This window comes from Diadema antillarum, unplaced genomic scaffold, assembly GCF_040938485.1.
Source record: "Diadema antillarum isolate AM-2024a unplaced genomic scaffold, OU_Dant_1.0 seq00002475_RagTag, whole genome shotgun sequence".
Taxonomy (NCBI): domain Eukaryota; kingdom Metazoa; phylum Echinodermata; class Echinoidea; order Diadematoida; family Diadematidae; genus Diadema; species Diadema antillarum.
This window is the reverse complement of record NW_027273081.1, coordinates 36041-60907: the sequence shown is the minus strand read 5'-3', so window position 1 is coordinate 60907 and position 24867 is coordinate 36041. Positions and strand designations below refer to the sequence as shown.

General features: G+C 38.4%; 2 protein-coding genes across 2 annotated transcripts; one reads left to right on the top strand and one right to left on the bottom strand.

Annotated features, from left to right (window-relative positions):
• Positions 1–1216: 1216 nt before the first annotated feature.
• LOC139714854 (uncharacterized) lies at positions 1217–6058 on the bottom strand (the record flags this gene model as incomplete). Its single annotated transcript, XM_071626500.1, has 3 exons — positions 5939–6058; positions 2097–2271; positions 1217–1364 (listed from the first exon to the last, which is right to left on the bottom strand). Coding segments are annotated over exons 1-3 (442 nt in total), but the record flags the coding sequence as incomplete, so codon positions are not given.
• A 311-nt stretch (positions 6059–6369) lies between these two features.
• Positions 6370–19002, top strand: LOC139714852 (calaxin-like). The gene is made up of 7 exons (XM_071626499.1): positions 6370–6421; positions 8679–8834; positions 9542–9646; positions 10169–10320; positions 10919–11023; positions 11950–12011; positions 18861–19002. Exons 1-7 carry the CDS (start codon positions 6370–6372, stop codon positions 19000–19002), a joined length of 774 nt encoding a protein of 257 aa, XP_071482600.1.
• Positions 19003–24867: the final 5865 nt, after the last annotated feature.

Below are 24867 nucleotides of genomic sequence, written 5' to 3'. Positions count from 1 at the left end.
AGTTTGGTGAAAATCGGTCTTGGGGTTCTCAAGAAGAAGATGAAAATGTAAAAAGTTTTCGCACGACGGACGACGCACGACGCACAACGCACGCCGGACGAAGAGCGATCGCAATAGCTCACTTGAGCCTTCGGCTCAGGTGAGCTAAAAATTCTTCAGGTTCAGGATTGGATCTGTTGAATCGCACTCTACAAGTCTGACTTACTAGGCGTTATCATAGGTAATTCAAGAAATTCAGTTAATTCAGATGATTTTAAGATGAACATGACAGTAGAACATACACGTATAGCTTTAAAGACCTTGTAGTGCAGACTGTTGTGGGTGTTCATAAAAAGTAGGAGCACACAGTCTATTTTTTACCTCATAGGTTTGAAAAAAAAATCTGTTCTTCCTACAACATACATGGAAAAGAGAGACCTTCATTTACTTGCTCTCTTTCTTACTCTACTATACTGTACGTATAGTCACAATGTTCATCTTGCCCTATCACGATTCTTTTTATAGTAGTAGCATTTTATATCAGCTCAATCTTTGCATAATTTATTTCATCAAAACAGATATCAAAAGTCAAAGGAGAGTTGAATATTTCTGGCAAACAGGTTGATGTCGAGTGTCCTGGATGGAAGTCAGACTGTCTCTTAGAAAATGGATGCTAACAACATCAAAAAAATCATAGTTATTTGTGAACACTTTTTCAAGAATGATTGACACTCCAAATTTAAGATACAGACCTGTCATTTGGCATTTTGCCTCCTTGTTTTTGAATAGGTATAATCTCAGCAAACTTTAGATTATTTAAAGAAAAACAGCATGTAATGATAAACGATTTAACAAAACTGCTAAAGGTTAAACAAAATCAAGATGATCCACTGTCAGAAAGGCATAAAATTTCAATATGTCAGTAAACCATTTAATGGGGGTGACCTCTTGTCTTTTAGTATTCAAATAAGGTTTATCAAAATTGTGCTACTGAGAGAAATGCTTCTGTTTCTGTCGGACTTTGGCATACTTGGGTTTTGCAGGACCTATTGTAACTTCTATGCTAGGCAGAACACTTAAATTTCAAAACATCTATCCATGACAAAAGTTGTACCAAAAAAAAAAAAATCAAAGTATTTTATTAACAGATCATTTCATCTGGCTATAATACACACAAACCATCTTTGCATTATGGTTTAAACGATGTGAAAATCAGTTACGCTGGCTGCTGACTCACCAAGATTTGGTACAGGCTGGGTCTGCCAAAAGTTGTAGGTTTTCTTCTTGGCTTCATCGATGCTCTTTGCTGGACCTTGAAGCTGGGTTCCCTGTGGGACGAGGAGCTCCATGGCTGCTTTTAACTTTGACATCGACAGCTGGGTGTTCTGGGTTAGGAGAAAAGAGCACGAAATGCGTTTGGAGGCAGATGAGTGAAAGTGTTCGAAGATTCGTTTCTGATAACACATATGATTATTCAGAGGAAACATATATAGAGTGCTTTTATATTAAAACGGTGACAACTCACCATCTTTAGATTATTGTCCTCCAACATTAGACATCTCCAAACGGTTACCAAACTTTGCCTTGTAAACTGAGATCCATGTACAAACAATGCAACATTTAGTAGTCTATTCCCATCATCTTTATACTTATCATCTTGGATCTTGCACAGTAAGAGAAAAAAAACAATTCGGAAAATGTCTTCACTTTGTACCACTTTACTCATTTTGCTCCAGAACACCAACATCTATTAGTTCATTTTTGCACTTAAAAAAAGTACAGCTGCATCAGTTTCACAAGTGGGGACTAAAATCATCTTGTAAAAACAAAAACAAAAACAAAAAAAAACCTTTCAATTCAAATGAAAGTATCTATTATATCAGAATACTATGACTACTCCTCCTCCTCCACCTCCTCCTCCTCCTACTACTACTACTACCACTACTACTACCACTACTACTACTACTATTACTACTACCACCACCAATAGTAATTATCTTCATTATTACCATCATCATCAACATTATCATAACAATGTGTCGTTTAGGTCTAACAGACTTTCATGCACCTGAATCATGACTGATATTTTGATGTTGCAGTAATACATGGAAGCTTACCTGCAGAGTGCGAGAATCAGTCTGGTCTGCTGCTACTGCAATCTCGCCCTTCTTGTCCTTGTTTTTCTTCTTCTTCTTTTTCTTCTTCCCTCCATCCTCGGCCCCTCCCACCGCTCCCTGAATGGCTGCAGACGTGGATGGCTGCTCCCCTACATCTTCTGATTGTGATGATTTTCTGTGGTGGTGAGAAAGTCCAGCACGACAAATTGTGAAAGTGAAAATGTGTTTTTAGTTTCATTGTTCAGTTAAAAAAAAAAACAAAACAAAACAAAACAAAAAAAAAACCTTGCCCAATGCAAAGTGAAAATGAACAACAGTGATTTCAAAACAGTGAAGTCTACATTGATGATGTGAGAGCACGGATGATATAAAATAAGAGTGAATTTATAATTCCTTCAAAGCACCTGGTAGCTACAGGCCCAAAGTCAATCATCACACATAATAGGATGAGTTGATGTACAATCTGTATCAAGTTGTAGAATGATTTATTGTTCAAGGCTTCATTTTATCATAATATAAACTTGTCAAACAGCCATGTGCTCAAAAGTCTGCTGCATTGCCACTGGTCCTCAGTGGAGCATCTAATTTTCCCTATATTACCCCAGTTCTCAGAAGCCTCCCCCACTGGCTTACTAGTGTCTAAAAGAATAGAAGACAAGTGCTTCCTAAGTGGTCATGTAAAGCAAAGAAACACACAGACACAATGATAAAAACGATGCCTAGAGTTTTACTCTTTCTACTTGATTACATACAAATTTAAGTTGATTTGAAAATTGTCTTTAAAATAGGTGTACAACGACAGAAACTCATAATTTTTATTGAATATTGATGGCATCCTACTTATATTTTTTAATAGTTTTTCTAGGTATATTAAAAGAAAATCATATTTTCACAAATGAGGGCACAAGCATTTTTGTGAGAAGTTGACAGAGTCCATCATAAGCGCACTATGCATAGCGCATGACATTTTCGTGTGTTGTTAAATTCACGGTCCAACAGTGATTCACAAAATTTGCAAAAATTAAACCCTCGCAAAAATAACAGCTTATAACTGTTACAGTAATTTTTCGTGTTGAGCGGGCTAAAAAACATATCGCGGGTTCTTGAATTCACACTGCGACTTAATGCAGGATTGTCAACCCATTCAAAATGTGCAGGGAAAATTTTGAATACTGTATATTGAACCCATTTAGAATTCGCGCCAGCTAAAGTAGCACTTAAGTAAATGCGCTACAATTAGGCCAAAAAAAAAAAAGTTGTTGTATTGGCGTAACCCGCCCGACCCTAAAATTCCGCCGACCCTATGTTTTTGTACTATTTTGTTTGCTATTGATATCAAGTATCTTCTTGACTGCGATCGCGATCGCAAAAAGCCCGGAAGTGGAAACGGCTCTGGGGATATCGCATGTACGAGGGAGAGATCTCGCGAGCGCCTTGCATAGCGACTGCCTCGCTTGATCAGTACGTCATCTGTTTCCTACACGGACGCGTACTCTATCAAGATTTATACAGTGTATACTTAGCATTCAGACTGCAATGTATTGTGCACAGTTTTGCCATAGGTTTCTTGTGTGGAGAACTTACACGAATCTGCATATGTGGGACTGTAATAGAGATCACCGTGTGCGATGAAAAGATCGTACATATTATGGGTCATCTAAGTCAAAATAGTAAAATATGAAGTGAAAACATTCAGGATAGGGATTTCAACATCTTTAAATTTTGTGAAGGGGTATAATTCGAGTAATATCGGCCTCATAAATGATTTGTAGAATAGATGAACACAGAACATACGGTGCAGCAGTTGTAACTGTTTACTAAGCACGAGTTATACACGTAAAATGCAGGTAACCAAAAAAAAAAAAAAAATCCACCCGACCGACCCTATTTGAAAATCTCATGTTACGCCAATACAACCTTTTTTTTTTTCTTTTTTTTTTTGGGGGGGGGGGGGGCCTTAATGCACCCACTCCCATCCGCCCACGCCACAGAGTGCAGAGACACAAAACTTCGACTTGCACTTGTTACGACTCCACACACACACACAAAAAAAAATTTTCTGACAACCTAGAGTAAGTGCACTAGTTCGCGGCCATGCACCAGTTCGCGGCCGGGCCAGCGGTCTCCAGTTGATAAAATCTGGCCAATGGGCTGGCAGCCCGGTAACTTGTCACCATTCAACGGAGAATATCCTGCACAACATCAACATACCTGGGACTAACAGCAGTGCGAGGTCTAGTCGCTGTAAAATCTCTTGGAAACCAAGGTGTTCACCGCAAGAGCTTGAATTATAGGTATTATTAACACGTAAGTCAACTATTCTGGACGTAGCTAGACGGCTGTCATGTCCTTATATGTCGTTTTCTTGTTGAAATATTGATCGTAGAGGAGGGTTAGAATGTGATGACTACTCACCACGGACGATACATTGAAAATGACGAATCGCGAAGGAAACGGGGGGAGGTCGCGAACCGGAACACCATAGAGGGCGCTTGCTCTATATCGCGTCCGGGGGTAAAACGCCAGCCAAAATAAGCGTACAGAAATATAGAAAAGCATTTGAAATAGAACAAAAATATATTTTTTATTAATAAAACAAGTAAATTGAAAAATAAGATCACGCATCCATATACTTTGATGACTTGTAAGGGCGTGCCTCATAGCTGTCCCTGATCTTCAGTTCTGCTGTCCCTCATATTCCTTGAAGTCCTCTTCCTCTTCCAATTTGTCAATGGCTCATATTCAGTAATTTGGGGAAAATTTTGAGGAAATAGTTTTATTAATCAAAACTAATATTTATAGATTGGGAAAATAGCATTTACAGTTTGATATGTTTCATTCTTGATGGAAAAAAACAAGTCACTTTGCGCTGGACAAAACCCAAAAGCGCGAGGCGGCCGCGAACCAGAACACCCCGGCCGCAAACCGGAACGCGCTGTACCGGATCGCGGCCGCGGTCTTTTTTGACCAACGGGATGGACATTGGTCTTGCAATGGTGACAATATGGTGTATTGGTAAGTGGTCAATCTCTATGATATAACCTGGATTAGAGCAATCTGCACGTTTGCATTTCAGAGTGGAAAAACCCTTAAGCGGCCGCAAACCGGTGCACTTACTCTATTACAGGCACAGACCCACAGCAGCATAAACATAATTACTCCACTGAAATAAGTATTAGTTACACTGTAACTCCTTGCTTTTTCTTGTGGGGTGGGATAGCCATGCCCATGGTGGTGGTGGTGTGGTGTGGTGTGGTGTGGTGTGGTGTGGTGTGGTGTGGTGTGGTGTGGTGTGGTGTGTGTGTGTGTGTGTGTGTGCGTGTGTGTGTGTGTGTGTTACTGCAGTGTAGCGTAGGTTAGGGGCCAGGGTCACAGCCCATCCCATCCACAATAATCTTTTGACCCCGAGCTAGAGTCTAACACTTGTTAGAGATTTACATTTGTCTCAGACTCAGAGTAGACGCAGCCGAGAGTTACACTGCATGCATGCGAATCGAAGCTCACTTCTCACGTTCATTTCTCAAAGAAACTCCCCAAGACTTCGCGAGATAGAGTTGCTACCAAGGCCACGTCCCCGGGTCTAACGTTAGGGATCCGGGAGAATTCGTGACGGCTGGAATGTTACAGTATTGGGAATGGCGAGGCGACGGCGCGGCGGGGATCTAACGCGGATATACACAGCCGAGAGTTGCCTCCAGCTCCTTACACCCACACCCAATAGGCCCAACGCAGCAGTGCAGTGCCAATGCTGCAGAACATGTGCGCCTGTAAACATATATTTCAGAAGAAAAATAGGTCAAAGGGTAGCACATGCATTCAAATACAACACGATAACGACATACGCTGGTGGTTGCTTGGAAATTTCTGGCTCTTCTGCAACATCAGCGACACTGTTGTCCGTATTTGCTGGCGTCGCGTCGGTCACATTTTCACTCTCCTTGGGTTCCATGTTCTCCGCCATATTGGTGTCTCACTTCATAAATGTTACATTTCCTGCAATACTTTTTCATTGAAAACTGAATATTATTACACTCTCAAAATTTCAATTATTTTATCTTTTTATTTATAATATACATTTTTCTAGTATGATTGTATAGTCTTGAAATTGGAATGAATAATGTATTTAAATGTCACATGGGATATTTTTGGGTGATCCCCATTTGTGCGCATGCGCTTTACGCATAGAGACGTGAAGCCGTAACCAAACAAGTTGTACGTTTTGGCCACCCTCTTGCTGAATATTCTTCGTATATTTCAGAGCGTTTATTTACAAATGATGAAGGGTAACAGTAAAAATGTCGGTGGAAGCCTCAAAGACTGTCACTGTAAGTTGGAAATCTACAACTGTGTAATTCTTTGTTGAGAATGTGTGCTGTAGTTAGTTTTCGTTGCCCATCTATTTCGAAACTGACTCCTCATTTTTGTTCAGTGCTATTGTAAAGCTCAGCGTCTGTCTACAGTACACTAGCCCACGAGATCGGGGAGCTGCGAGTTCAAGACGCGTAGCCTACAGCATAGTACAGCCTAGAGGCCCTAACGTTAGCGTTACAGCTACAGCGACCGAGCAAACAGTCGGGTCAACATACAAATAATCCCGCAGCAGACAAATGCAATGTAACAGTTCGTTTATAGGCCTACCTGTAACTGTTGGGGCCCTACTAGCTACTGTGCAAGCAGTTAAGAACCTACAACAGAGACTCGACCCCTTGGCCTTACATAAGTTATGGGTGCTCTCACGATGCACTGACACTGATGTGGTATTGTGTGAAAAATTACCCTATCCATAGTTAGTAGACCCTAACTAAGTTATTCAATTTCATGTCAATGACAATGACAACAAAATGCAAGGGGAATGGCTAGACAGAAAAGAATCTGGGCTAACTCGGACCACCTGTCCAAGGTGGGCCAAATTGTCCTGCTGGTTGATATTTATTTGATACATGATAGATATCTAATCTAGACTCTAGATTTCTATTTTTATTAGCAATCGTTTGTCTGTTTGTGCTCATTTTGTCTTTATGATGTCTTTTCTAACCATAATATTGATGGAATTGTGTTCAGCAAATTTCTGTGAAGATATTTCACAACTTCTTCTTCTTCTTCTTCTTCCATGAGAGTGACCACAATCAACTTGCTGATTATTCTGTCACTTTCAGGAGGTCTAAAGTTATGCGAGTCTTCAAAGGGTTCAAGTACTGTAAAACATGATGTGTTCGCGGCATGAAATTTTCACGAATTTGAGCCGACGGCCTTTTTCGTGGTATGAAATTTTCGTGAATTGCCACTGGCGTTCAATGCATATAATGTAGACAAGAACTTTCGCCTGCATTTTAATTTTTCGAATCTTTGCGCTTGCCAAAATCGCAAAATTAAAATGCATGCGAACATTCCTCGTTTTACAGTAGTTGCAGAAAGAATCATCATCTATTTCATAAGTAAATAAAAGATCAATAAACTGACAAATCAATAAATAAACAGTAATAATAAATAAAAACAATAGAACCCTAATAATGAAAAATTAGTGCTAAGCAACTACTCCTTGGCCGAGGCTCGTGACACAAGTTGCAGAAAAAAATCATCATCTATTATAAGTAAATAAATGACCAATAAACTGACAAGTCCATACATAATAGTAATAATAAAAACAATAGAGCCCTAATAATGAAAAATCAATGCTAAGCAACTACTCCTGGGCCGAGGCTCGTGACACAATGTGTCGATGGTATTTGGCCTCAACCACCTCCTGGGGTAACCTGTTGTAGTCTTAGATGGTTCTTGGTAAGAAGGAGTTTTGGTGATAGAGAGTTCTGCTGGGTGTGGTATGGGGCCAGGTATTGATGGTTGTGACTGAGGTCACGTACAACAATAGGGAGTGGTTGTTAAGCTGTTCCTTAATCATGTCAACATGTGCGAGATTATGCGTTATCTTGTACAGCATTGCACAGTTTAATAAGAGGTCAACAAGACTAAATTGACCCTATGCTTAGCCATTGTTTTATGGCCAATACAGCCTGAGCCAACCACTACCAGATCCTTCAAAACCAGGGTTCGAAATTGGCGATGGTCCGCTGGCCATTGGCCACCCAAAATCATGTCGGACTAGCTAAAAATCATAAAATTCTGAAGTAACTAGTCCGTCTGGCTAGCCAAAATATTGCTTCAGTGTCAAAATTGATTCTAGGTAGTCCGCCTGGCTAATTAAAAAAAAAAGTTAAGTGCGACCCCTGAAAACCATACTATCACATATGTTACGATTTTCATATTTACTCATGAAAGCCAAATAATTCATGCCTACATACTATGAATTGTAACTTAGCAATTCATGATATTGAGAAATATTTCATGGCCAAACCTTAGAGCATGAAATTTGTTTGAATTGTAAATTACACTCAACCTTGCAAGCATGATAGACACATCATGACTTAATGAGTCAGCACTATAAATAGTTTACCACAAAGCAATTTCAAACATGAACACATGTTTCAATTGTGGATTGTTCTAGAACGTTCTGTGGATGTTGTCAAGAGAATTTTCTTCACAGTTCATTCTGTTTTAGTATGTGTTTCACAAATTGGCCAACAGTCACCAAAGAAGAGCAGGAGTCCCTCACCAAGATGTTCAAGGAGTTGACCAAGGAGAACATTGGCTCCATCCGTGAGGACAAGCTGGACAGGTCTCAGTTTCGAGAGGTTCTCCACTCTACCTTCAAGATGACGGATGATGTGATGATGGATAGAAGTAAGCCCCCTCATCCTTTTCAAAACTAGGGGGGGGGGGGACATTGCAAGAAAGTTGCAATCACTTGTAAACCCCCTCCAAAAAAAACAACAAACAAACAAGCAAAACATTTGTAATTCTTGTGGTTGACTGCGAATTTGTAATTTATTGCAAGTTACAATTGATTGTGTCCCAGAAAAAAAAAAATTGTGCTTGATCGCTTGATTGATCACAAATCAGGTGCAACTTTACAAAGAATGTAGGGATGTACAAAAAATTTGCAACTGCGTGGCAACCCAACTTTTTTGCAATGCCCATAATAGTCTTTTCTCTTCTGTCATTTGGGGTTATCAGAGACTGCTAAAATGTGGTTCCCTTGTATTTTTTTGTTTTCAGTGTCCAGTATATCAACTTTCTCATTTTGTAAAAGAGTGTAGTAGAGTGATGACTTGCTTTAAATTGTTAATCTCCTGACAGCTTTCTCTCCCGTGGAGTCTACATGCCACACAGAGGCGAGAAGTTGAGTTTTTAACCCTACTCACTGAATTATCAATTTCATCATTCTTGATGACCACCATAGCCTTTCTATTCCCTAGCAATGACTTTTCTATTTACATTGTTCTCCCGAATGAGTAGTACAAGATTGTAGCCCAATGACAAAGCTCATCCTCTGTGCGGAAGCTGACGTTATTCATAACCTGTTGTTCTCTCTCTCTCCATCTCTCTAGTCCTAAGAGCATTTGACAAGGACAATGATGCCTGCATAAATCTCTACGAGTGGATCACAGGTCTGTCTGTCTTTCTCAAAGGAACACTAGATGAGAAAACTCAATGTAAGTATTCACATGATATCAAAATAAAATGTAATAATGCGTTTGTGTATGTGTGAAAACATTTGTCATAGAGGTATTACTGTATCTAGAACTATTGTGCATTGTTGTTGATAAGAAGTCTCTCTTTCTTATGATTACTACAATTGTATTACAAGATTACAGCATTTTTATAGTGTTTGCTTAAGATGTGGCATGTACTGTAAATGAAAGCAGAACATTTTCTTTTCAGGTCTGCCCATTTTCATTTTTTTTTTCTCCTTTAAAGCTTTCTGTGTTACAGACTTTGGAAAGTGTGTACAACACTGTTGGGATTTCTGTGCAAATTGACCCTTAAAGCACACAGAGCATTAGCCTTCTACAATAAGGCAAAGCAACAAATACATTTTCCTCACCTTAACCCATTGAGAAAGGGCTGATTTTGTTACAACACGCATTTCCCATAGACCCTTGCCCGAGTATACTCAGGAGTAGCCTTTAATGGGTTAATTTGCAATCATTTCTGCCTTTCCAATCCAACCCAAGTCTGCTTCAAAGTGTTTGACCTGAATGGCGACGGCTTCATCCAGCGAGAAGAGATGTTCCATCTCCTGAAGACGTCGATGGTGAAGCAACCCACGGAGGAGGATCCAGAGGAAGGCATCAAGGACCTGGTAGAAATCACCATCAAGAAGATGGTGAGTGCATCCTCCAATCTCCTCCACTGAATTTGAAATGAAGTGATTACTGCTATAAACATGGCTTGACTTTAGCAGTAGCAGCTTGGCCCGAGGCCACTAAAATTGATGTTGGACCGCAAAATGTCCAGAAAGGTTTTCATTAGGTGGCTTTGCTGGGCAACTAAGATTAAAAATGAATTGCTGTGCTTATTTTTATTTCGGGTCAATACAATTTCAAAACTAAAGATATTAGTGGCCCAGATGGGCCACCAAGAAAAAAGAAGATATGGTTTAGCTTTACTATAGATATATATGCTCAGCAAAATACAGCATTGTGAGGTGATTTCACTTTCTCCCAGGAAGATCCTTGAGCTTATGGTAAGGGTGATGACTCAAGAACAGAAGTGAGGGTTGTATTGTCAAAACAAATAAAACAAGAACTTGTTTTCATGTTGTTAGAGCTCAAAATTAACTTCACCTTGTCTGTTGTGAATATTTTATACCTCCATTTGCAAATTAGTTGTGAAAAGTGTAAGTTGTGGTTATGTAATTGCATCAACATGAGAAGTTTGAATGAGCTATTGTTGTTCCCCCCCCCCCCCCATTCTCAAATAAGGACCTTGATCACGACGGCAGGTTATCAGCAAAAGACTTTGCTGAGTCTGTGAAGGCAGAACCACTACTTGTTGAGTGCTTTGGGGACTGTCTACCAAAACAAACAGTAAGTGTCATGACCCTTGCATGAATACTAGCTAACATACTACTAATATCATACTAAACAAAGTTCGGTGTGGTTTAGGAGGAGGGATATATACCACAGTCAGACAATTCAGGAGGACATTCCATGAATGGGGACAACACATATTGATAGAACTTTTTTTTTAAAGAATGGAAAAAAAATCACTTTTTGGACATATCTACTCAACAAGCCATGTTTAATATTATATTGTCTGCAGTGTGTTTGTGAATTCGAGACGCATTTTTATTTACCAGCTATTCATAGGATGGTCCTTTCCATAAAGTGATACAAAAATCTAGTGCCAGGCAGTACCCTGTCTGCTGTGTTTGGAATGTACAGCATTTCCTTGCTGGCATCATTGAGAAATATTTGCCTGGTAAACAGTAAGGTGTTTGAAATTTATGTGCAGTTCAGAGGGGAAAGAAATTGAAATTTGAATCAGATAAGTCATTCATTTTCTCATTGAAGATTGGATATTATGTTCAAGAGTGTAAATCCTGTCTTTTGCAATCCTAGTTTTTGTGGCAAAAAACATCTGGAAGCTCATGAGCCCTACTATGGGATAGGGCAGTTAGCTCCCTTGAAGTTTTGCTTGAACAAATTCTATCCCTTTAGCAAGGCTTTGCTACCGTTGATACAGATAACAGTGTTAGGCGGTTAAGGTTTGATACAGAGCAGCTTCAACAGTGAAGAAGCTTTGGTTGGAGTATACAAAATAGTTTTCCAACTGTCAATTGAATTTCATATTGGGTTTGATTCATGTTTGTAGGACCAGTATTAAAGGTATAGTTATTCCAGTGTGGGAATGTCTCATTATGCAACCTATGATAAAGGAGGATTAATCCACACCATGCTTTAGATGTCAGAATGAATTTTTTTTGACCACATCATTTGCATCCCTCTTGTAGATTTGTGACCAGTTTCTTGAAGACTGCAAGAAGCTCATGCAACTGGATCTTCTATACCCAGAGTCAGTAGAATGGGTCACCAGTCTTGTCTCTTGCTTTGTAGCGTTTTATTTTGGTGTCTCGTTAACATCATAAGCATATCCATCACCAGTATGTCATCATCACAATTTATAAACCACACATAAAACCATCACATGCTTATCGATGTATGTTCCTGTGTGCTTTTCATGTCAATATTTGTAGCGTCTTTATGCTTGGTTTGTGCCTTTTCCCAGTCCATGGTAACTGAACATAACTACATCTTGATATAATGGTTTAATTTTACGCATAATAATTGAGATTGATTATCACAACCATATATATAGTGTGGGACTGTACGGGCTGAATTTTAAACAACAATGTTAGTATTAACAATTGCTGGCTCATATCATCATAATAATCGTATCACATTAATTTTAGGATATCAAAATGCTAGCAAAATAGATATTTAGAAATGCAAGTTATGCATGATTTTTATAAGTCTTTGAAGAAAATTATGAAAACTGTCAATGGCAGTCTTTGAAATCTTTAATAGTGAATCATTGACTTTGGTCTAAAAGATGTTTCAAAAAGATCCACAGTCTACATCAATATCTACTCATTGCTTTAAAAAAAAGGCCCAACAACTACAAGGCTTTCACTGCTGGCATGCATTTGCTGTGATGTTTTTGTGCTTGTGAGCCTGGTGTTTCTGTGTTTGCGGCTTTAATTTAAAGATTTGGTAGAGACACATCGTGAAATTTTGTTTTGATGACAAATGTGGTAAATGCTGCTTCATTTGTTATGAGGGGATTCAAATATCATAGGGTCAAAGCTTTTGAAATCATGCCCAAGGTATCTACTTTTCTGAAAGAGCATATGAAAATAAATGTCCCCTCCCCCCCCCCCCCCCCACTCTGCCACAAAAAAAAAAAAATGTATTTTTATGGGATTCTTTTTGTTCCACTTTAAAGCCAGAACAGCTTAAGTCAGCACATAGTCAGATTGATTTTATACCCTTCTTGCTCTGCAACCATGATTCATATGTATGGCACATCAAATATCACAGCAAAATTGCTCGTTTGTGTCACGCATGTTGCAGTTCCCTATGCACAAGCATTTTTTTTTTTTTTCTGCACCACAAAATTTGACATAGCCTGATTTCAGAAAATGATGAATGCCTTTGGACAATGCTTATTGATCCACATCCTTAGTTAAACATGTGATTGTAGTTGGCCAGTAAGGCTAATGATATCTCTCGTCAGTCAAAACATACTGTCCAAATATTTTATATGACTGGAAAAAAAAAATGACAACAACCTCAGATATGACTCTCAGTAAAGTATATCTCTTGCAGGCCTACATGTATGAGAATGATTTGTGCTTGTTTCACGGTTTGTTTGCATCCATGTCAGTGCATGCCAAGTGTTCTTGTTGTGTGCATGGACAAGTTTGATGTTACTGTTTTGGTTTTGATGGGGTTGGGGTGGAATCGAGAGCTCTGTTCTATGAGCAGGCTGTCCGTTGTGGTAGTTTGCCCTCATGTTGTACTTTGACCACAGGCACTGGTCTGCAGTGTTGCCTGTTATGAGTCAGTACAGGAACAAGCTTTTCTGGTATTATGTACGATACCAGATTAGAAGTGTAAAATGAATCTCTATCCCTGGATAATTGAATAGTATTCCTCCCCTTCTTAGCCCTAACTTACCTGGGGGGGGGGGGGGCATAATGGCCCCCCTCGACACTTTGCGCGACATCTCTGCAACGGGAGAACACATCCACATGGCGATTCATGACAATTTACCTTGAAGCCTTGCGCAACTTTTAAGACCAAATTTGCGACATCCGGGTACGCGGTTATGCAACATTATGTAAGTGCATGTCAGACTGAAAATTGCTCAAAAACATGATTTTGTGTACAAAACCAAATGAATGCTAATCAGGTTTCTATCTGAAATTCTCGTAATTGTATCATTATTTTTAGTTTTAGTGATCAATTAATTTTATGTTTCTAATGATTGAAATAGTGTTGCCAATGATTCCCATTGAAAAAAGAATAAAAAACAAAAGTAAAAAAACAAAGAAATACATATGAAATTATAAAAACAATAAAATACATAAAAATTATAAAAACAATAAAATACATAAAACATTAACATTGATACCATTTTTTTTTTACCTAAATTAAATCAGAATTCACCAAAGAGTCCTCAAGCAAAAAAGTAGAAGTTTGGGGGCTTTATTTAATGATTTCCATCCAAATTCTAATTCTATGCATGAATTAACATAATTAATTCATAGAGAATAAAATAAAGTGATTTATTGAAATTTAACAACACAGCCCTGTAGATTGCGTCATGAGTGACGTGTGTGCCAATTTTTGTAACGAACACGCGAATCGCGGCTGAGATCATAAGGGGGGGCCATCAGGCCCCCCAGGACTTTAAGCTCACAAAATAGCCCAGGTAAGTTAGGGTTAGGGTTAAGACTCTTTAGAACATGAGAAAGAAGTCTAGATGCACAGCTGATTTTTTTCCCCTCTGTAGGAGATGGAGATACTTTAGGGTTTGTGACTGGTTTCATACATTGTGTGTGGTACATTGTAGCTAACACTGCACACTAGCACTGGTCTGATGGTCCAGGACCAGTAAAGATTACTGCTGGACTAGAAACTTTTTCAGGAATGGACCAGTAAAATGATAGAAAACCTTGGTACCCACTGGACCAAGAGACTGGTCGGACCAGTGGAAAAAATGGGTTAGTGTGCAGCCCTGGGCCCCATTCATAAAACTTGTTATCAGTGACAAGTTGTCATAGTTGTTATAAGCTACTGAAATCCTTGCATCTGATTGACTAAGAGCAAATTTGTCATGGAAATGTGGCAGTTGTCACTGATAACAAGCATTATGAAACGGGACCATGGTGTAGCTGTGAGTTCCTTGTTGCGAGAATCAACTGGACTGTAGGGTACTCACAACTTTGTGTACAGCTCAACATCATTTGATGCAGTTAGCAACAACCAGCAATCTTGAATGTATTTTCATTGTGGGCACCTTATGCATAAACTTGGATTAGACTTATGTCCTGTGACACTTCACAAATGCAGGAATGTATCTTGCTTTTATTTTTTTCTTCAGTTGTGACATACGTACCCTTTGTGATCTAAAATCAGTCCTTTTCAGAACCCATCTTCATAGCACTATATGGCAACTCAAACCCTTTGCTCTTCGATCAAGTAATAGTGAAATGCAGTCTCTAGAAAAGGTAGCCCCATCCTAGAATTGTACTTGTAGGTTTAGCTTCAAACGAAATGCAATTTACAATTGAAAGAGAGAGAGAGAGAATGATACAGTGTATCCTGCATTACATTCATCAGCTGTGGCTATTATTTTAGACATGATTGCAAGTATATAAGTGAAATTTGATATCTGTAATTGCTCGGTTTTAAAGCAAAATATGCTACTTGTGTGTTGTCTCTATTTTGTTGCCATGCATTACTTCTGCATCACCTTCCGTGGCAACGGTTTGACATAAAATGCATCAAATGCTCCCCGCTGTAGTACATTACGCAATTTAATTTTCACCATCTCCCATGCAGTCAGGTGCAATTTAGCCTTTAATCTAGGCAGAGCATGCAGCTATTGTCTTTGCTGTTATGCTAAATGCCTGATGCAGCGAGACTATTGCCTTTTCAATTAGGCGAAACGTCTGATGCGGCGAGTTACAAACAGTGGTAGCACCCACCACTGTTATCCATTCATCTTGCTTTAGTTGTTGTTTTCTTGTTATCTATTTTGAATCGATGACAGTTTTTCGTACGAAAACTGACCGAGATTCAAAATCAACGTGATAAGAAAACTATGCCTACCAGTGGATAAAGGCGGTGGATGCTTAGCACGTATGCACTTTTTGTAGTATGGGCACATCAGATGTATCTCTTAGCAAAGACGATATAGTCTCACTGTATCAGACGTTCAGCCTGACAGTAAAGATATAGCTGTATGCTCCACGTAGATTATAGGCTAGGTGCAACTCTGCTTGCTGTGTTTTCATGCCATGTACTGTACGTACTAGAGGAAAAATTTGTGTATCCTATATATTTGAGTCTGCTGGCATTTTAATCCTCTGTGCCATGCAGAAATCAGCATTTGCATATAGTTCATATTATGGCATTGGTTTTTGTTGTTGTTTTTCCATTTCATATATGCCTCTACTGCTCATAACTTGCTTTGTGAAATTGAATTGGAAGTGGGCGAGTTTGGTAATTTGTGGCTGTGTTTGGTTTGGTGAAAATTAATCTTCAGATATTATGCTTCATGCTTAGGCTAGGTGCCAAAATTGTTGCATAGAGGTTTGTGATTGCAGGCGTCTCTGGCTCATATATTCAGCCGTATTCTTACTGCTTTAATGTGCATTTGTATACTTATTAATTCATTCATGCTATTGAGACATACACAGTGTATTTGATGGGTTGGAATGTGCAAAGTATTTTGGAAATGTTGTTTTATGTTCAAGAAGACTCATCAATGAAAATATTATCAAATGACTTTCACTAACATTATCCTCCATGAAAATTTCCACTTTAATAGTTTGTATGGGTACTCAGGTAGCTAACCATTCATCTATCTATTCATTTTCATGAATACATGTACAATTTTTAACTCTGGAAGAGCAAAATCATGTCTGTAATGGGTGAGAAGGAGTACTTAATCAAAATTTTCATGTAACTGTTCAACTCAAATACAGCAAGAAAGCCAAATAATTTGACATTTTCTTCCACTTCTTTTTTTTTAAAGTCTTAATAATACGGCCTTCCTAGCATTGCCAGGTGCCAATTTATACACCTGGGTCAAGTGGGACATAGTGGGTAAAAAATATCTTGTCTTGGGAGTCGGGAGTCTTGTCCACTATATGCCACAGCACCCCTCAATGTAGTTACAAATATAATTTGAGTCAGTCAGTGATTAGTTTGTCTCGATAAAATTTGAATTTACCTCAAGAAGGAGGATATTTTACAAGAGAGTAATCAGTGCAAGGTTCTAGCATGTCATACTCTTCCCTTCGTTTTTTTTTTAATATTTTTATTTCACCCTGCACTGAAGTACACTGTATCATGAAAATAATATCACTGGACAATTTTTATGCCTCCACCATGAAGTGTCATCAGAGGAAGGATTATTAAATATCAAATTCAAGACAAACATACTGTATACGCTATAATTTTCGCGTACATAAATTTTCGCGAATTGCCGCTGTCTCACATTTTCGCGAGTGGTTAAATTCGCGATTGGGGGACCAGAGAAAATATGAAGTGGCAAAGAAAGTGTGAATTTTCAACTTACTAGCAAATAAGAATGATACTAGTTATACACTGCATGAAATAAACTTACCAAACTCTGCGAACTAGTAAGTTAGAATTCAACATTTTTGAAGTGGTTAAGTCCATCGCGCTAGATTTCTGACGAGTGGTCCCCTTGCGATAATGGATCGGCTCTCTACAGTATTCGTAAGTAGACGTGGACGTGCTACATGTACGTAAACAAGCTCAGCCAGTATGGTCTGTTCGGTAAGTCATGACATGGTATAAGTACTGAAATGTTCGTATCATCAAGGCAAGGGATTCATTTTGGAAGGTAATATTTTCGCGTGTTGTTAATTTCGCGAATAGCTCCCAACTCGCGAAATTCGCGAAAATAAAACCCCCGCGAAATATATAGCGTATACAGTACTCTATAACTCGCAAAATCATGATGCAAAGACAAAGTGCACTGAAACTGGTCCAGCATAAAATATCAATTGTACCAAAGTTCCACAAGTGCAGTAATGGCCAGTGAAACTGGCACAACTACAATGAAATTTAGGTCAGACGATCATCGATTATCACACGCTGGGGAGACCCCCTAGAAGCCATCTTTATCATGTGACGAGGTTCTCAGATTCACAGAGATTCTAACTTAGATTAGATGAGTATGATTTTCCCTTGAAGGTTCAACCTCCTCTACTTTTAAGGTGTGTAATTAGGTCATATCAGAGATATAGTTAGAGCACAGCTAGGAAAGAGGCATACATTAGGTTTCTTTCAAGAAGATAGCGTTATTTGAAGCACTATCCTATAGGATGCTATTTCATGAGCAGCATCACATATCATCAAGTGAATCATGAAACAGGAGCTGATGTGTATCGGACATTTATTTTATCCAGACTGTCTTGGTGTCCTCTCATTGGCCCACAGGGTATGCTAATCTAGGTCGTGTGTGTGGTTACTAACCACATTATAAGAGGATCTCACCATAAATTATGTTGTTGCCCGTAACAAGGACTATTCTCAAACGTCAGTGAATCCCTTTGAATAAAAACAAAACAAAACAAAACAAAAACGTATGTAATGGCCTAGGCTCATACTAATTGCCCCCAATTGCAATAAAGCTTCATCATAACACATTGTTATTAAGCATCTGATTGTATCCAATTTGACAGCTAGGTAACCTTGTGAAATGTTTCTTCTTGAATGTGTTGTCACTTAAAGTGGCATCTAATAAAGTAGAGTGGCAGTGATTTGTATTCAGTATCATCTATAGAACATTTACGTAGATTTCATATTAACAGTTTTTTTAGCACCAAATATGATACTGCTTGTATTGACTTGCTAGAAATGACAGTAGTTGAATAACAGTTTTGATTGATAATGATATGACAGTCACAGACATTTTGTAGAAGTCATTGTCATGAGTGGGGATTGGATCATGATTATCACTGGGAGTATCACGTAGATATTTCCCTGGAAACATTTTGTAAACCAGCCGCATTAGTTCAGATTTTTTCACTGATATTCCAACCAGCAAACTTTACCAGGTATCCATATGAAATGTTTTTTTTTTTTTCCAACACCCAAGGACAAAGCTGAAGTATAAGAGCAGACGAACAAAGTCCAAAGACTCCTCATCGGACTGTTCCTCGGATGAGGGGGAAGACGTCGAGCAAGATCGAGGACCGACTCGCAACCGCTCTCGCATCTCAACCAGCGGCAAGCACTAGCCCAGCAGCTTTGGGAGAAGCCGCGCCGCCGTGTCTGCAAACTTTGCTGTGATTGGTGGGAGTGAATTTTCATCCTTTCAGTATTAATCGCTGCCTTTGCTTCTTCCCTTCCTACTATGTGAGCGAAGCAGCTACATGTGATGGCCGGCGATGTGAGAAAAAAAAAAATGCTCCTTTTTCCAGTTGGTTTAGCTTCATGGCTCCTCAATGCAAAGCACTTGGCTGCTTATTGCTGTAACTTTATTTATCCTTGGCTAACTGGACATACATCATTGACGAAAACGTGATCAGGCTCTTTTGCCCGAACAGTGCCACACATCTTCATATCCCGCAGGATTGAGCTGGACAGAAAGTATTCACAACCCATCTCGACTAAAGCATTGCATGTTTTTCATATCCACACATGACACTACCAGTAATTTCCCCCTTTCTCTCTCTCTCCATCTATCTGTCTATGTTTCTTTTCCCCCTCTCTCATTCTCCATATTATTGTGTATATGTTTCTATTTCTCATCTCTCCCCCTTATCTATCTCTCACCTCTCCCTCCCTCTTTCTCTCCCCCGTTTGTATAATCTCACAATCTCTCCTCTCTCTCCTTATCGATGTATCTGTGGCACATCTCTCTCTCTCTCTCTCTGTCCCCCTCTATCTACACATGTATATATGTCCTTATCTTTTCTATCTCTATTCTTGTCTATATCTCTCTAACTTCCTTCTCTGTACTGTATGTTTCTTTCCCTCCCCATCTATATCTCTTTATCTCTTCAATGTCTCCCCCATCGAAAATGTATATTCTCTCCCTCCCTACCCCTCATCTCTCAACGTATTCTACCCTCCCTCAACCCCCCCCCCCCCAGTCTATATTTTCTATCCCTCCTTTTCTCATACTCCTTCTTTTTTTACTGTATCAACTGACATCGGCTCCTGTTACCTCCATTATGGTGCATTCCTTCGAGAAGAATTTGTCTCTTCAAATATAATACAGATGCTTTCCTATCTTTGTGCAAGAGCCCACTCTTCCAGTGCTGTAATGATAATGCTGCTAAAACCCACCCAATCTCCCATTCCCATGGTTACAGGCTTGCAGAGGTTGAGGTAGATGTGGATGCAGACTTGTGTTATCATAATCTGATGTGCTACAGCTGTTCTGTGATTCTTTTCTCTAGACGAATCATGCTTTCAGCAGATTGGCTGATTACTGCTTTTCTTGTTCTGTATTGTCCCTCTCGAAATCCATGTTCTTCAGCGCTGCCCCAACACCCTCCCCCCCCCCCTTTTACATTAAAGCTGATGATTCTTCATACTATATGAAACTCCCTAGAGAGGCATTAACATTATCTAAACAAAAATAGACAATTATCCCACAATATTCACTTTTGCTGCTTTGTTTTCAACATAAAACCAAACAAAAAGCCCACCCCTCCACCCCCCCCCCCAAAAAAAAAAATGGTTTGTTTGAGGTTTATTGCCACTCACTGTATACTTCCAAGCTGTGACTTTCAGGTTTTGTTTGTTTGTTTGTTTTTGGTTTTTGTTTTGTTGCTGTTATTGTTATTGTTTTGTTCTGTTCTGTTCTGTTCTGTTCTGCTCTGTTCTGTTTTGTTTTGTTTTGTTTTATTCTTTTGAAGATTGGGGGTTCTGAATATAAGGAACATGATGCTTATGGAAACAAGATACTACTTGAGTTATGTTTCCTTTTTCCATTAAATATTGGTCGAAGTCACCCAAATGATTTTCCCAGAACATTTGATGTCCACTTTCCCTCTGTCTCATCTAAGTCTATCGTCGTCACTCTCCTTGGTATATATTCCCAATCTTGCTAGTTTGTTTAGTTGTAGATGCTTTTGGTCCCTATGCAAGAAGGCTGTCATTCATTGTTTTTCCAAGTGGCATTCAAGATGTTGCGATATATTACGGAGGGTAGAACCCAACACCTAACTCTGAAAGATCCAGGAACATTATGCATGTTGAATAACTCAAATGCTGCAGAAAGGTTGGAAGCTTATGAATGGCAACAACATATTGACCGAACTTGACATAAAAAAAAGTACTGTGTGTGCCTTACATTTAGCAAGTCTATTTTTTATTATTATCTTTTATTTCAATTTTTGCGAATCAGGACTTCCCCACAATTTTTCGACAGGTTAAATTTGTTATCGTAGAACACATCAGTAATGAACGGAGAAGTGTATGTGTGCATGTCACATTCATGTTGCGATCAGAGTTGATATTTTTACTTGCCGTTAAATTCGTGAAGAGCACCAGACTGGCAAAATTCATGAAACTAAAACCCCATGAAATATCATATGCCATATACGGTAAGCAAGTAAATGAGGAAGAGAGAGAGAGAGAGAGGGCCTTATCGATGATCAATTTATCTTGATAATTATGCTTCATCTCTGGTGGGCACACATCTTAAAAGATGTCATTTGAAAACCTCATCACCTTTCCCCACAATTGTGCAAGGTGATCGAGGTGCCTCATAGATGGGAAGCCAACATGCGTCAAGACATTCCACCTCTCCTTCAGTCCTAACACAACCACACCAAATGCAAGACTGAACTCCCAAATCCTATTAACTGCTGTGTCCCAGCTCGACGTCAGAATAACTTTCATTGTTGTCTTTCTTGAAATCCATTAATATATCATAAATGTGTTTGGGTAAAGTTTTTTTTTTAACTCTTGACAAGAGCAGCATTTTTTTTTTTTTGTGTGTGTGTGTATGTTTTGTTTTGATGCCATACTCGAGTGTGGAAAAAAAAAACAGGGACAAGATATTCTCAAATGCATGGATGCAGTCACATATAACACAATATTGAAAGCGACCCTCCTTAGCCAATAAACAGATATGTTATCAGTTCACCCACAATATTATCCTTTATGTAACCCTGAATGAAGGAAGCTGCTGAATAATATTCCACAAAATTCACATCATGATTTCAGCACTTAATATTGTATTCCTCACTTTTCACTTTTGTATTCTTTGTCACCGTAAGACCTTCAAAAGGGAAAAAAAAAAATCTATACTGAGCTGTTTGCCGACTTCCTGTAAACAGTACGGTGGAGCCTCATTATGAAGAGTTTGGAAATACCAACAAAACCCTCTTACAACAAGGCAATTTTGCAGGTCTCAACTCTTTGTATTTCTTTGTTTATGTAGCCTGATATAGTGAGAAACCTTGTATAACGAGGTAATTGTCATGCTTTGGTTTTAAGGTCCTCATTATAATGCAGTTCTCCTGTTTTTATCCACATCATATAATTTTCTGTTAGGAGCAACTCTTCTTTTAGAAAGTTTGCAAATGTCTCATATTTCCATTACAGATTTTTTTTTTTTTTAAGTTTGAAACAATTAGTGTTTGTTATGTTTTTTTTCACCTCAGGTGGCTGTGTCTCTGAAAAGTCTGTATGAAATATTAGTTTTTCTATAGGTATAATATACTGTACCAAGATAAGTGCAAAGTAAAACATTAAGATGTACATTGTGCAACTGGAAGTACATGCTTGTAGTCATGCTGTACAGGGAAATGGATTAAGGCTGCAGCATATGCATTTCTGTCATTATCATTATCATTATTGTTATCATTAAAGGACAAGTTCACCTTCATAAACATAAGGATTGAGAGAATGTAGCAATATTAGGAGAACACGTCATTGAAAGTTTGAGGAAAATCGGACAACCCGTTCAAAAGTTATGAATTTTTGAAGTTTTTGTGTAGTAACCGCTGGATGAGAAGACTACTGCAGTGTATGAATAACTTAGATGTCACATGCGTACAACAATATAAGGAAAATATAAAGAGAATTTCACAAAATTCCATCTTTTGAAAAAAGTACATATTCCCTTGACTCGTTACCGACATATGTTAGGGGTAATATTATTCCCCCTGCTTTTAGAAAGAGACAAGTCAAGTGCTCTTTTATTATGCGAAAAAAGTGAAAATATGTTGAATTTTCTTTACATTTTCTTTATCCTGTTGTACGCATATGACTCACATGCTGTAGTAGTCTCCTCATCCAGCGGTTCCAACACAAAAATTTTAAAAATTCATAACTTTTGCATCGATTGTCCAATTTTCCTCAAACTTTCACTGATGTGTTCTACTAATATTGTTGCATTTTCTCAATCCTTATGTTTATGAAGGTGAACTTGTCCTTTAATCATATGCAGGAAACACCAAGTATGTCATTCTTATTGTGTTAGTGAGTCAAGCATACACTGTGACATGTAATGTACAGGGTAATTTGAATAATCAGTTATACAGGGTGTGTATTGGTTCATTTAGAACCAAGTGTTACGACATATATTTGTATAGGGCGTGTACCATGGTACACCTATGATAAGGTTGGCAGGTTCTCTGGCATCTGTTCTCGGAAGCAACCAGAGAGGGCGTGGCTATGCTACACTCCTATTTGGATTGTTCACTTGTGTGTCTTTCATGCATATAGTTTGAAAGTGAGCAAGTGAAGCAAACTTTGTGCAAAGTTTGTTGACCTACTGGGCAAGACTGAAATTATATCAGTTGTGCAGATTTACTGTTTTATGACGGGATGGGGATATTACTTCACAAAACGCTTCAACATGTCTATCCCTACGTGAAATAAAGTTTGCATTTATGCATGCTGCAATTGGTTTTTATTGTATTGTGTCCCATGCACATTTGCTGTGTGTGTCAAATGAATTTTGGCTTGAATTCCATTGCAATGCTTGAATTATGCACAGAGTTTTGGCGTCGTATACATGACATTGATGTTTTCACTTATATTTTGCTGTATTTTCTACTTTCTCCCTTTGTAGGTAATCGACTCCTTTATGGCAATGTTCTCTGTCCCAACACCGTAGTGCGGATTCAACCAGACCACATCACAAACTCTGTTTTACTTAAGACATTTGTATATTGATCTTTTTATGAGCAAAATAATTGCTAAATTGCCCAAGAGTTATGTCTTTGTGACATCATCCATTATTACGTCAAATTAAAGAAACAAACTAACACAGACAAACATTGCAAATTTGACTTGATTCATGTGCAGTATTCATCAACACTGTACATGTAGATTTGACTTATGTTTTATATGCTGTATTCACTTGGAGTCACATATTTTCATTTTCTGCACAGTTCGCGACTCACTTAATTAGTCTCTTTTGCTCTCCCTCTCTCTCTCTTTTTCTGTCAATTTGTCTTTGTATCTGTCTTTCTATTTATCTCTCTACCTATCTCTTGCCCCACCCCCACCATCACTGATGTTATACCTTTGTTTTTAAAGGAGGTGACCTTAAAATAGGAAAATGTGCTTAACATCTGAAGAGTTTGTTTGCAAAAACCGATAAGTCCGTATTTGCCAAATGGAGATATTTACGATTAAAGGTCAAGAAAAATAAAGAGAATAATAAGAAAATTTTTGCTTCTTTTGACCATAACTTCAAAAATATACCTTTATATGTATATGTAGTGACCAATATATCATTTTATACTAAAAGGTATTATTTTGTACTTTATGACAGAGATCGTACTTCAAAATCTTCAAAAAATGGACTTACTGGTTTTTTGCAAACAAACCCTTCATCTGTTGTCACTTCTCAAACCTCAACATATACCAAATGTATGGATATTAAATGGATATTGAATCTGCAATGGATCTGAATATCGCCTTACAAACAAATGTCGGATTAGGTTTCCCTGAGGTGTTTATAATAATTGCAGTCATGTTGTCTTTATTCCTATAATATATATGTGATGAATGATTTATCAACCAAAGAAGAGGAAAATGATAAGCTCAATTACAACAAGGAAATGCTTTTAACAAGGTGACTTCGATGGTCCTGGTTGTCCAGGACTATACATGTATTTAGCTGGTTTCTG

Coding starts and splice junctions, on each gene's coding strand:
- LOC139714852 (XM_071626499.1), top strand. CDS start 6,370: ATGATGAAGGGTAACAGTAAAAATGTCGGTGGAAGCCTCAAAGACTGT. Junction 9,647..10,168: donor ACTAGATGAGAAAACTCAAT/GTAAGTATTCAC, acceptor ATCCAACCCAAG/TCTGCTTCAAAGTGTTTGAC. Junction 11,024..11,949: donor ACTGTCTACCAAAACAAACA/GTAAGTGTCATG, acceptor TCCCTCTTGTAG/ATTTGTGACCAGTTTCTTGA.